This window comes from Heterodontus francisci, chromosome 15 (genome assembly GCF_036365525.1).
Source record: "Heterodontus francisci isolate sHetFra1 chromosome 15, sHetFra1.hap1, whole genome shotgun sequence".
Lineage (NCBI taxonomy): Eukaryota > Metazoa > Chordata > Chondrichthyes > Heterodontiformes > Heterodontidae > Heterodontus > Heterodontus francisci.
In genome coordinates, this window is record NC_090385.1 from 86,988,107 (window position 1) to 87,001,329 (window position 13,223).

A 13,223-nucleotide genomic window follows, 5' to 3' on the forward strand; every position below is an offset into this window, starting at 1 on the left:
TAGAGGGCTCCTCCAAAGCAGTCCAAGCAGAACAATTGCTTCAGCACCTCAATGGTCTGCTCTATGACGTTTCTTGTAGCAGCATGGCTCTCAGTACGCAAGCTAGCAACATGTGGCTGAGTTGCGGAGTGCAGTCATGAGGCAGGTGTAAAGCGAGTAGCCGTTATCGCCCAGCAGTCAACCCCTGGTTTGACATGGTGGCTGAAAGATTGAGGAAATACCAGACTGGCGCAGAATGAAAACAGTTATTCACCAATATGAAGTGCTAAGCACTGTGCAATTGGCGTGTGGCATTCAGCAAGTGGTAACCTTTTTGATTACGCTACATCTCAGCATTGAGATGAGGCACCCGCAAAGCCACATGTCTGCACCTTGGGGAAGCCCACTACCCTAGCAAAGCCATGCGCATGCCCTACCTGCTTCTCTTTGTTCAGACAGAAAAAAAACACACAATGAACTCCCCTCTCCAGGCATAAAGAGCATCTGTCACTTCTCTAGTACAGCAGTGGATAGTGAACTGAGAGATGTTATCTATGTCGCCTACTGCAGCCTGGAAGAAAGTCACCTTCACAGCCATTGGTAGCACCATCCTCGTTCTACTCTGAGGTTGCATGTCTGGTTACAAGAGGTGGCAAAGATCTGTGAGCACCATCCTCAAATGCAGTCACTGCTCCTAGTTTATTTGAAACTAAGAGAAGCATTCCCCGAAGGCCCAAGGTGGATAAAGCCTCCGGCTGAGAGCCCTTTTCCCCCCCTTCTGTGAGCAGCTTGTCCTCTTAGCTGGCTCTGCTCCATCTCCCTCTCATGCTATAGCCCAAAGAGAATTGCAACTATAAACACATGACTAGGAGCAAGTGGTCTGCCTAGAACCTTTACAGTCATAACCAAGGCCTTCTGCACATTCAGCATCGCTCCCTGCGTACTTCAACTTTAACAAACACCTCAGAACACCTAGCACTTCCACAAACTGAAACCGAGCCAGTGGAGAGTAATCAGCAACTAACATCCAAGTTGATGATCTCTTTAAATAGCACTGATGGGGGAAAAGGGGGCGGGGGAGAGCCTTCCTGCTGCTGAACACATGTTCAGCTGTGCAAGGTTAAGAGAGGCTGTTAAAATCAAATGACAAGATGGCAGCACTGGCATCAGGTCAGCATTACATGCTGACTGACATCACAATCGATCTACTATGTATACTTGTGTCGCACAATACTAACGTCCATGTTAACATCCTCACCAAGATGGTGTACTGCGCATGCCGTGCCAAAGTGTGCGCACATAGCACGGACAACATTTTGGCACCAAAATGGCACCCATAGCATCGAAGCTATAGGCGTTATGGAGCCCAATTTTGTGGCCCAAAGCTCTGGTTCTACATGGCCATAACACATAAATCTACAAGGGGAAATGACATAAGCCAAGATGACAGAAAGCAAACTTACAGTTCAGATTTCATTGCTTTATACAAGTTGGTGAATGTACGAAATGAGCTGAATGGGTAGTGGGTAGATTATGTCAGTAAATTCATGGAGGAATTGGAAATTTAGCAAGGGGAAGAATGAGGACATGAGAGAAAGATGATGCTGCCTAAATTTCGGGTTGACCTGATGGACTGAGATAGTCTTTTCTGTTGCTGGCTCTCATATTTCTTCACATTAAACTGTTGGACAACTCAGAGAGTAGAGAACTCTGTTTGGTGCCCAGATATGTAATATATTTGCACTAGGGGCACTACAGACACCAGAAAAATGAAACCTTCTCCTTACATGTTCCTGTTCTATAATTTTGAAGATCAAATTAATAGAAATTAAAATATACTTTAAAAAGCTATTTTCCGGTACTGACATCAGCATAAATAGGCATGCAATAAAATATTGAGTGTTTGTTTTTTCTCGAGTGCCAAGAGGCCTTCATTAAGTATCAAATACATATTTATTAAATGCCCGACAATAATTGGAAACAAAAACTTCAATATAGAAATGGATGTTAATAAGAAAAATGAAGCAGTACCTAGTCTATTCCCAGGATTTCGCTTGAATAATGTTCTGAGAAGACCTTGAGCTTCTGGACTAAGAAACTGAGGCATTCCTAATTTAGCTCTTGGAAAAAGTAAATAGATTCAATATTTTATTTAGATTGCACACAAGATTGCATACTAATACACAGAACAGCTGTTTCACAGCCTTCCTTGAACATTCAGTATTTAAGTTCTTTTTTTTTAAGTTCATGATCATTCTCATTCCATGCACGATAGCACAGGCTCACTGCATAATGAGCAACAAGCTCAAGTGTTCTACAGCGCTCCCATAAGTGGACGTTTTTTTTCAAAGATGCACAGTATCAATGGTATAAACCTGCAATGTGAGGCACCGTCAAAGACTGCCATGGTAATAAAAGACATGGAGAAGTGCTGATAAAATGAAATCTCTGGCAGTTACTCGCCAAATTTCTCATTCCATCGCTTACTTTTCAGGCCACCGAACTGCAGGTTTCACAGAAGAGGGGCCGGAATCCTAGAGTATACAGATACAAATCCGGTGTAATAAAAACAGAATTTTACTGATTCGGTCACCATAAACCAATAATCCTAATTAGGATAGACTTAGGGCACAGAAGGCAGCTATTCACTCTGTCATGCCTTAGTTGGCTCTTTGACTGAGCTATCCAAATAGTTCCATTCCCCTGCCCTTCCCCATAGTCCTGCAATATTTCAAGTTGATTTTTTCAAGTTTATTTCCAATTCCCTTTTGAAAATGACTACTGAATCTTTCAGGTAGTGTGTTCCAGATCATAACTCACTGCGTAAAAAACTCCCAACTCCCCTTTGGTTCTTCCGTCAATTATCTTAAACATACTATGTAGACAGGATATAATCTCTCTAAACAATGGTACTAATTCCATGTCATAAAAACAGTATTTGCCTTTTAGGTCACTGTAAATTAGTGATCTTGATAAGTTATTTGTATAATTCCAACAAGATTAGCCAATCTTAAAAATATAATTGCCCTATTTATACCACAGAAATACATGATGTAAATTTGGGTTTAATTTTGGAAACTGCTTTTTCAACACAAATTGTTCCGCCTAGCCCTTCTATGATAAAAACAGTTTAAAATTTACAATGGTCTTAAATTTGTCACCATGATATAACATGCTATTACCAATTTCAGATTGATGCTGTCTGAATGCTTCCCCCCACCACCCCCATCCACTGAGAGAAGGTAAAGTAACGAATTTGGCTTTAACTTGCCATAATGTGATTAAAGTAAATATTTTTACTGGCCATTCTGGCAACATAGAGCAAAGTGTTTATTCTGAAAATGGGAGTATAATAAAATTCTGTTAATTTACTGAGTTAAATAGTATTTATTTTAATTATTTTAGGGCACAGTTCTCATTTCCCATGTTTTAGTCTTTGAGACGTAAACTACATTGCTAGTGATTCATTTCTGAATGTGAAAAATCTTAAGAACAATTCCAATTTATTATAGAGTAGCCATTAAGAATACACAGTGCACTAGACATAAAACTGACCAGGATTATTTCTGAATAAGTTTGAAGTAACGATGTTCCAATATTTAAATCCCATGCTCAACACCATCATGCATCAACAATGTGGAAATGCGATGATATCCAATTGGACAGCTGCTGCCAGCATGAAAAATGACTTAAAATTAAACCAGCTTACATTATAAACAGCAGACAGCAGTGATTGATTTTCAAATTGCCATCGCATTTTGTGCTTTCAGATGAAATATGTAATTTCCTGCAGGTTAAGTTTGTTTATGGCATGAGCTGTAATCCTCAATTAGATTTGTGCATTCTAATCAATCTCAGGTACCTATCATTCTCCATTAAAGCAGGCACCTCTGTCTACTTCTGACAGATTGACATGCACATGACACAAGGGCATGGGAGCAGGGAGTACCAAACTGCAAAGTCACAAATCTAGAACCTCATTCCTTTCAAAATTAGTGTAATGTGTTTCTCACAGTTTATTCATTTAGAATTACAACTATGTAAACTACCTGAAAAACATTCAAATAAACTAGTCAAGAGGATCTAGTGGGTCTTGAAGCCAACATCCACCCTCTAACTCAAAGGCTGCTCATTCAAACTGCTGCCTGGGGTTGCATTTTAATCTGCCTGCTTTGATCAAGTGAATTTTGATAGTTTCTGGAATTAGGATAAAATCTAACAGGCCCCCTGACCTGCAACACTGCTCTCTCCTTATTGACGCTATTTGGGAATAAACGCACGACTTACATTTCCCATAATTCTAACTGGTAGAAGTTTTTTTTCTTACTGAATAAGCTAGGACCAATTAGCAGAAATCAGGAATACAGAACATACAAACATCAATAAGTGTGGACACAAAAATGTAAAGCTATGTGCCCTAATTATTTTTCCCCAATTGTGAATGACTGAAAGAATTGGTATATCACAGGCTTGTACTTAAAATAAAGTTATATGACCATTTCTGTTATATTTTCTTGTTACCTCAAAAAAGGTCAGAAGAGGAGGTGACACAGGGTGTTTATCAAGTTCGCCAATGTCAAATCCTCTGCAAGCTAGTACAAGAGTATGAATTGCACAAAAGTACATTAAACAAACTTACTTGAGTATCATGTTCATAGTTTCATTCCTGTCTTTACCTTGGAATGGCAACGTACCAGTAAGCATCTCAAACTAAAAGTAAAAGCAAAGTATTGACCGTGGGATCAAAGTAAAATTGGGCCTGAATATTTGTAATGTATATAACTATTTTGCTTCAATCAGTAACAGTATGATAACCATTGTATAACACTCAAATAAACAAATGTTACCTATCAGTATTGCATACATATTAAAAAGCAGTGGAAGTTTTATATTTAACACAAACAAAACAAATTTGATAGGATGTAAACCAGTAGTATATAGCTAACCAGTGATAGTAATATAAATATAAGTTGCAGTTTATTGCTAACAAGTGATAGAACTTCATGGCTCTGTCTTGATTAAAATGAGAAATAATTTATATCATTTTAAGAGTCAAAGGGCAAGCTTGCACTCCAAATTTTGCACTGCCATGCAACAGTTTTCGCTTTGCTACAATGCTAAAGTTGGAATATCAAGGTGGTCAGCGACCTGACTCCTTAGGGCACTCAGGGTCTGATAGTGAAACCTCAACCAGCTGGGGATTCCACACTAGAGGTGCAAACTCTTTGCTCAGTATAAATACAGTTCTCAGGAATTCAAGCCTGCAACTGAAAAGTGCAGCCTTATACCATCACACCGACGTCTGGAACTCGAGTGGAGCTGAGAATTGGCTTCAGAATTACAGACTGAGAACAACCTTGAAGTGCTCATATAACTTAGCTCTCCAACTTAATAACTCTAGAGCGAATCACTCTCCATTCCCTTTGTGCGGTACAACAGCATCCCAAGAAACCTAGATAAGAGCAACGTACAAGTGGAACCAAACTGAAAATTCTATACCAGGATATATCCAATCACTTTCACTAAATAAAATACCAAACAGAATACAAAGTTAAGCAGGCAAAATCTCACACATACCATAAGCACACCAAATGACCACCAATCTGCACTCTGTGTATGACCTCGCCTGTTTACTACTTCGGGTGCCATGTACTCCACAGTACCACAAAATGAGTATGCCTTCTTTTCTTGGTCAACTGATTCTTTACTTAGCCCAAAATCTATAAACAAGAGTAATGTCAAAAATATGAACACTTTGTAAATAAGCAACTTCCATCTCTTTAAAGCATCACAACTGATTTAACACAAGTCATGACTCATTACTAAAATGCCCATGCATTCGCATGTCTGCAGTTGACGAGCTTTGGTGGGGGGGTTTGATGTTTAGGAAGCACTTTGTACATTTTCTCATCTTCTACCAAAATTAATCTATATAATATTACAACTATAAGAAAAATTTTAAATTTTACCTTATGACATTTGTTGAACATGAATAAAATACTTAATGGTAAGTTCATAAACTATCTCTATTTTATTTTTATTTAGAGATATAGCACTGAAACAGGCCCTTCGGCCCACCAAGTCTGTGCCGACCATCAACCACCCATTTATACTAATCCTACACTAATCCCATATTCCTACCACATCCCCACCTGTCCCTATATTCTCCTACCACCTACCTATACTAGGGGCAATTTATAATGGCCAATTTACCTATCAACCTGCAAGTCTTTTGGTGGTGGGAGGAAACCGGAGTACCTGGCGAAAACCCACGCAGACACAGGGAGAGAACTTGCAAATTCCACACAGGCAGTACCCAGAATTGAACCCGGGTCGCTGGAGCTGTGAGGCTGCGGTGCTAACCACTGCGCCACTGTGCTCTGTAAACTCCAATATATCTCACCCACCAAATAAGTATTAAAGCAGCATAACCACATATTGGGTGCTATTCTAACTAGCTACTAGCAGAACACACAATACAGGCCTTGAAGGCTAGAATTCCCATTTACGCAAAAATAGGAAATATCAAAGGATTTCGATGAGATTATCTGAACCAGTCTCCTAGATTATACAAAAAGGCTCGCAAATCTAAAAGGGAGAAATTTATTCAAAGAACTATAATGAAATATAGCAACCGCCTGAAGGATAATTTTAATGAAATTTTTATGGCATATAGAGTATTAAAGGCAAAATCTAGTATTTAGTTTTATTGTAAAGAAAACTGTTCAGAACCACGACAGGTTCCAGACTCTCTCCCCTGAAGAAAGTTTTAAATTAAATTTTAATCCTAAATAAGTGATGGTTTCTGTGCATGGCAGACATTCAGTCGACAAAAAAAAATTAAAATGACTAATCATGTCTTCTGAAAAAAACTCGTGGTTAAAATGTGCAAAATTTTTCTTACATCATGTTCGTTTTCATTTTGATCAACAAATCAATTTTCTGCATCAATGCAAACATGTATTTGCTTAATCAGAATTTGTGTCAGGTCAGCGTGTGAACACGCAAATAGATCTACCTTGGGATGGTTTTACTACATTAAAGGCGCTATATAAATACAAGTTGTTTTTCATTTCAGTTTTAGTTAAAGCAATTGCTGTGACAGTACCTATAAGTAACCAATTCAACTCCAAGAACTGGGCTATCATTTTGTTGCACAAAGTTGAACACACCATAGCGTTTTTTATTTAAAATCATTTTGTAAAATTTGTATTTGATATGTACTAATTTCTCAAAAAAGAGGCATTTTTTAATGCATTTTGTACTGTAAATTTTAACTAAATTTCAGATTATTGTTTATGTATTTACATGATAACCGTGGCTTCTTGCAATGTCAGCTTGGACCCAGAGATAAACCCAAATCCAGAGTGAAGTAAAGCGAGATGCCTGCCTGCTGACAATCCCAATCCAGTTCACCAAGGTATTAAATGGGATCCTAATTCCAGATTTGAATTGCAGCTTTAGCTTCAGTTCACAGAAAAGCCACTTGCTATAAACTGATTTTTTTTTATATCTGTTCAAAATTAGAGTCAAAACCAAAAGGTATTGGATGGAATAAAAGTGGACTATTTCATAACAAATGCAACACTATGTCTTCCAATAGCTTAAAGGCAATTAAAGGCCAAACTGGTGACTTGCATGGGATCTTCACATCTTTTCTTTAAGGTTACAGAACAGTGATTTCACAGAATCTTTAGCAACTAACATAATATCATCAGGGACTTCTTTGATTATTCACCTTTAAAGTAGGGCTCCAGGTTGATCATTCAAAATGAACAAAGGTTACTCACATGATTTTGTTCTGAATCTAGTTATTTCCTGTTGACAATTATGCACATTGTTTTTTTAATCTCATCTTTATTTAAGTGAATTGAACAACACAACAGCAAATGCTGACTTATTCGTTATTTATTGAACATAAAGGATCAGTGAGCAATAAAAATTAAGCAATAAGCTAATCATTAAGTGTTTTGCTTGCTGCAGGCCTTTGCTGACAGGAGTCCTGCTTGATCCAGTATTTATCAATTAGTCTTTTGACTGCAAAAGCAATAAATATTTCCTCCATTTTGCACAAGTAGTGCTGCAGTTTGGATTCAAACTACCTCAGCAATAGATCTTCTCAGAATAGCAAATTTTGCCATCATATTACAAATCTAAGCAAATTCCAAGTCAGCATTTCTATAAAAAGATCTAGAAAATAATGTTGCTCATTTTAAAAACAATTATCTATATAGCTGATGCACTGGGTGGTGAATGTACCTACCTGTTAACTTGATATGTCCTCCTTCATCAAGTAAAATGCTGAAATTAAAATTCACATTCTCCAATACATGTACACAAGTTTAAGGGTGCTAAAAAAATTGAGCACATTCATGAGTATTTACAAATAAAATTATGAACTATTGCTCTTAAAGAATGTATAGTAATCTACAATAATTTTATTTCACTTAATATTTGCAGTGCAAAGTTTAAAAAGCTATTTCAAACTATATAAAACATTTTGAAAATATTAATTCAAGTTGTTCTAATCAGCAATGTAATTATGCCATTTAACAGAATGATTAAATGTACAAGGTTACTGTTTAAATATGCACAAAATGCATAATAAAAAACATACAATATAAATCCAGAAGAAAATAAATATAGGATTTACTTTTCTGGCTTTAGATCCCTGTACACTATTCCCAAGCTGTGTAGATGATCCAAAGCAAGGGCCAATTCTGCAAGGTAGAACTTGACATCTTCCTCAGTAAACATGACCTATGAGAAACTACATTGTTTTATCAGTTTCTAGGACTTCAGTACATTAAACTGCAACATAATTGTAATACTGTTTCTGCAAAGATTGGTTTTGAAGAAAAATCCAATTTTTTTCACTAAATACAGACCTCCTGCAAATGCATGGATATGCAATTTATTAGTGGTGTGACAAACCCAAAAAACACAACCTAAGCACACTCCACCAACTGAGGGAGGGTTATGGAACAGAATACTAACAAGACAAAAAAAACAAAACTGGAAAAAGTCCTAGTTTTTGGTTGGGAGAGTTTTGAATCAGGACTGACTGAATTAACAAGGAAGGAGGAGATTATTCAGACATCTCTCCTATTAGGACTGTTCTGTTCCCTTTTGGACACTTGAGATTTACACCTCTCCCTCTGCTGGCTGGTTTTAACCAGTTGCAGATAGAGTATTCGATGACTATCAGCAGCTTTTTTCAAATTTTATTTTTGCAAAAAAATTACATGAAAAATATATCTGATATCTTACCTCTTTGGATAAGCGTGTAAATACATCTCCTCCCCTGAGGAAATCCAAAATTAGATAAAGTTTCCCTTCTGTCTGAAAGGCTGAAGTAAAAATTGGTGAAATAAGTGAAAGGGTTGACACTAGTGTAAACATTTTTGGTACCTTATTATACTAGCAACAGGTTCAAAACTAAGCTTAAACTTGCATTGCCTGAAAACGACGAGCACCTAGAAGATTCAAAACACTGCAAAAAATTCCTACATCACAAAAGGATTTTGAAAAGGTGTGAATTGGGAGCCTCAGATATATGCAACATCCAAAGCAAAATTGTGGGTTCATTAGTGGAGCTCTGTACCACAGTGCATAAAGGTCTCTTCACAACAAAACGCCTAAGTTTTGTATTAGATTGAGTGATTAACCAAAAAAGTGCATTTTGATCTTGGCATATACAATCTATATTAGAGTGGTACCAATCACAATTTCAACTGTTCAGAAAGAAATGAACAAATAGCCTCAAGGTGTCCCAAAATATTTTACAACTGATTAAGTACATTTGAAGTATAGTCACTGTTGTAACAAAGTGAAACTGGGCAGCCAATTTGTACACAGCATGGCCCACAAACAGCAAGGAGATAAATGACAAGATAATCAGTAATTCTGTTGGCGGTATAAATGTTAGCCAAGACATCAGCAGAGCTCCTCTGCTCTTCTTCAATTAGTACTTCAGGACAGAACTTCTGACAGTGTACTACTCCCTCATTGTTGAACTGAAATGTCAGCCTAGATTATGTTCAAGTCTCCAGACTAGGGTTTGAACCCATGACCTTTGGACACAGAAAAAAAGAGGGCTTCCACTGAGCCAAGTCAGACATCTTGCGACATCAAAGATTTGGCGCACAGTTCAAAATCTCGAGTCTCCATGAGCTCGTTTCTATTCAGTATAATTTCTTCAGATTGCTAATTGTGAACAGTGATGTGCTCTCTGCTCTCAGCAGATTGGAGTCATGCTATGCATCCATCCAGGTCACAGTAAAGTCAACCAGTGTCACTCAGCACACATGCCAATTTGGGCACTTGCTCAAAGCTCCACTCTCTGAGCTACTAAGTTTTACAGTTAGGACAAAGCAGACACAAGCATTTGTTCTCTTAAATTAAAAGTGCATGTGGAAAAGTTTAAAAGCAATCTGAAAATATGGCTTTGCACAAAGTTGGTCTGAGTTCAAGCAACTAAAAAATGACTTTCTGGTGAGTTTTAGCCCACACAGACATCAGATCAGGATCCAACACCCGGGTTTTATTAATACCTGTACTTTGAAACATACCCGAAACCACCATGCATCTAATGAAATGTGGTGCCATTACTACAAACCAGAACTGCACGCAGGTGATTTGGAAAATATTTTGTTAACTGTTCAGGGAAAAATTATAACGTTGCCTTATTTCCAATATTTCTTTATGTATCATCACTGTCACACAAATGCATTTGCAAAAGATCAAGTTCAATAGAATTTTAGGGTATGCCATACTTAGCATGAGATTAGGCTCGAAAGTTCAGTTGAATTAAATATAATGTTATAATTTTGGCTCAAGAGCTTAAAATGAGAAACAGCTTTGATTTCCATGTAGAAAACACTACCCTATTCTCATAGCACGCCCTTTTAAAAAATTACAATTAAGCATAACCACTATGCACTAACACTTTAAAGTATTACAGACAATTAAGACAGACATCAGAATATGTGCAATTTTGTTGTGTTCCTCCAGCAATTTCTACTTTTTATTCTAATCTTAATTCTCACTTTAATAATTACCTTTCCAAACATATCACAGCATCTACTTATTCAATCATACATGCTGGCCTAACAATTGCTGTTATGCCCTCAATTCCTACTTACACATATGCAAGTCCAGGCTGTGCTTACAGATTGATCACATTAAACTTTTTTTTAAGCTTCTTACAAAATCACTTTTATAATTGCTTTATAATCAGCGTTCCTTAATGCTATTTTGGCCTCGATACCCTAAGTGATTCATGCTTATCTGCTTCCATGTATTATGCTTATGGTACAAATACCCTAGTGGAAACAAAGGGCTGGATTTTGTTTTCCTGCCGCCGGGAGCGGAAAAAATGGCAGCCAGCAGGCACGGCCTGCGCACGGTCATGCAACCGCGATCTTGAGCCAGGTGGCTCATTAGAACATGCAGGGCACCCCCCAAACATGCGTGGCGGCCTCGGTGACACTGTGAATGGTATCAGCTGTCTCTGCAGGCACTAGTGCCATTTTTAAAGGGCTGCCAGCTCTGCTCTGCCCCCTCCTCACTACACTGAAAATAAATGTTTGCCCCATCCACCACTACACTAACATTGCAGAGTGGACCCCTTCTCCCTGCAAATGCACAAAGTGCAAAATTCACCCCTTTCCCCCCCACCACCTACACTAAGAATGCAGAGTTGATCCCCCCCCCCTCCTCCCCAACTACACTAAAAATGCTGGGTTCCCACACATCCACCCCCACCACCCCTTCCCCACCTCAGTGGCGTCAGTTTTCCTTGGACAGGAAAGTGAAGGCGCCCGAGTGCTGCCCGTCGCACTGAAGATCCGGAACTGCCGGTAAAATCGCTGTGGGTTAGGTTTTAATGCATGCAAACACCCTGTTTAAATATTTTAAGTCGGGTCCCGTCGCCGAGTGGCGAAGGGGCCGCCATGAAGCCTTGTCGCCACCAGGAAGATTGGGGCCGGCAATCCCAGTATCGGGCTCAGTGGCGGGCCGCTGCTGCTCCGATCTTCCGGCCACCCCCAGCCTCGGAGCTCGACATCAGGAGCTGAACAAAATTCAGCCCAAAATTTGGAAGACAGAGGATAGTCTGACCATGAATATGGAAATATAATTACTATAACAGAAAAAATGAAATACTGGGATAGAGTTTCCACTTTGGGTGTAATCAGCAAAACTGCGCTAGTTTTGAGAAGTGTTTCTTTCTCAAGTTTCCACTGAAACTAATCTGCATATTACCAAACGCAAGATCTACTATAAAGCCGCGCAATTGGGCAATGTTTTAGATAGCTTTTTCTTTAAGTTTTGCTTCAAAATATTCCTCGATTTATTTAAATGTGGGGACTTGGTGCAGTTTAATTAATGCAGCTGAAGATGAGTTTATCACAAAAAATAAGCAGTTTTAATCACAAAGTTTAGTGCACCACCTCAGTAATCAAAAATTAAATTTCTGAAAATGACTTTTAAGATAAATATGGAACCAGTTACTAGTTACAATGGGTTACAGTAGTCAGTAGTAAATTAAAAAATATTCAAAACCTTTTAAAACATGCCTATTAGTGAACTTGCAGCCAAAAGAACCAACTTACTTTTAAAGGCATCTTGAAGGCCTGCAAACCACTGTAATTAGTGGAAACTCCCAATGCGGGATTCATTTACTTTGGAGATGTGCCTAGTTTTCTGGGTGGCACGGCTTCTAGAGTAAACTACCATTAAAGACTGCAGAAATTTGATTTGCACTGAATTTAGTTTGCACTTAAAATTTCACATCTTTTGCATGGGTTATGCTGAAAAAAATCAGTGCAACAGAGCGGAAATTCTACGCCACTAACTTTCACTATTATACTCAAAGACTGCATGCAGAATGCTTTTTGTTTCACCGACAATTAAGCCGCAAAGTATTTTGACAAAATAAAGGCAGAATAATCAAAGCCTAACCAAAAAACAATGGACGGATTAACCAAACACACTTCTACACATACAAAACAATTTCAGGTTACTTACTCCTTTCCCTGCTAGCAAATACAACTGGTTCAAAACAGTCAATTCTAATTGTTCTACATTTGCAAAGTCGATGCCTATGATGCATGGAAAACAAGTGCTCCTACTCTCATATTTAACCCAAATATCTGAGGAAAATTCACTCCATTGTCTTAACTCTCATTTAGGTTGCACCATAGCACTGTACTATGTCAGAAATAATGCAGAGGGTGAAGATG

At 38.2% G+C, this 13,223-nt stretch overlaps 1 protein-coding gene across 3 annotated transcripts in view; it reads right to left on the reverse strand.

Annotated features, from left to right (window-relative positions):
• Positions 1-13,223, reverse strand: part of rps6kal (ribosomal protein S6 kinase a, like) — a 182,660-nt gene that overhangs the window by 55,032 nt on the left and 114,405 nt on the right. Inside the window, exons 1-6 of one of the 3 annotated variants that reach the window (XR_010976484.1) lie at positions 9,250-9,324; positions 8,633-8,739; positions 8,243-8,280; positions 5,557-5,699; positions 4,619-4,689; positions 2,011-2,099 (exon numbers count right to left, since the gene is read on the reverse strand). Coding sequence is in view for 2 of the 3 variants with exons in the window: in XM_068047782.1 (XP_067903883.1) it covers positions 2,011-2,099; positions 4,619-4,689; positions 5,557-5,699; positions 8,243-8,280; positions 8,633-8,739; positions 9,250-9,329 (528 nt within the window). In the remaining variant the exon portion in view is untranslated. Of the gene's footprint in view, positions 1-2,010; positions 2,100-4,618; positions 4,690-5,556; positions 5,700-8,242; positions 8,281-8,632; positions 8,750-9,249; positions 9,330-13,223 lie in introns of those variants that run through there. The other 2 variants (XM_068047782.1, XM_068047781.1) reach the window with 2 other exon arrangements.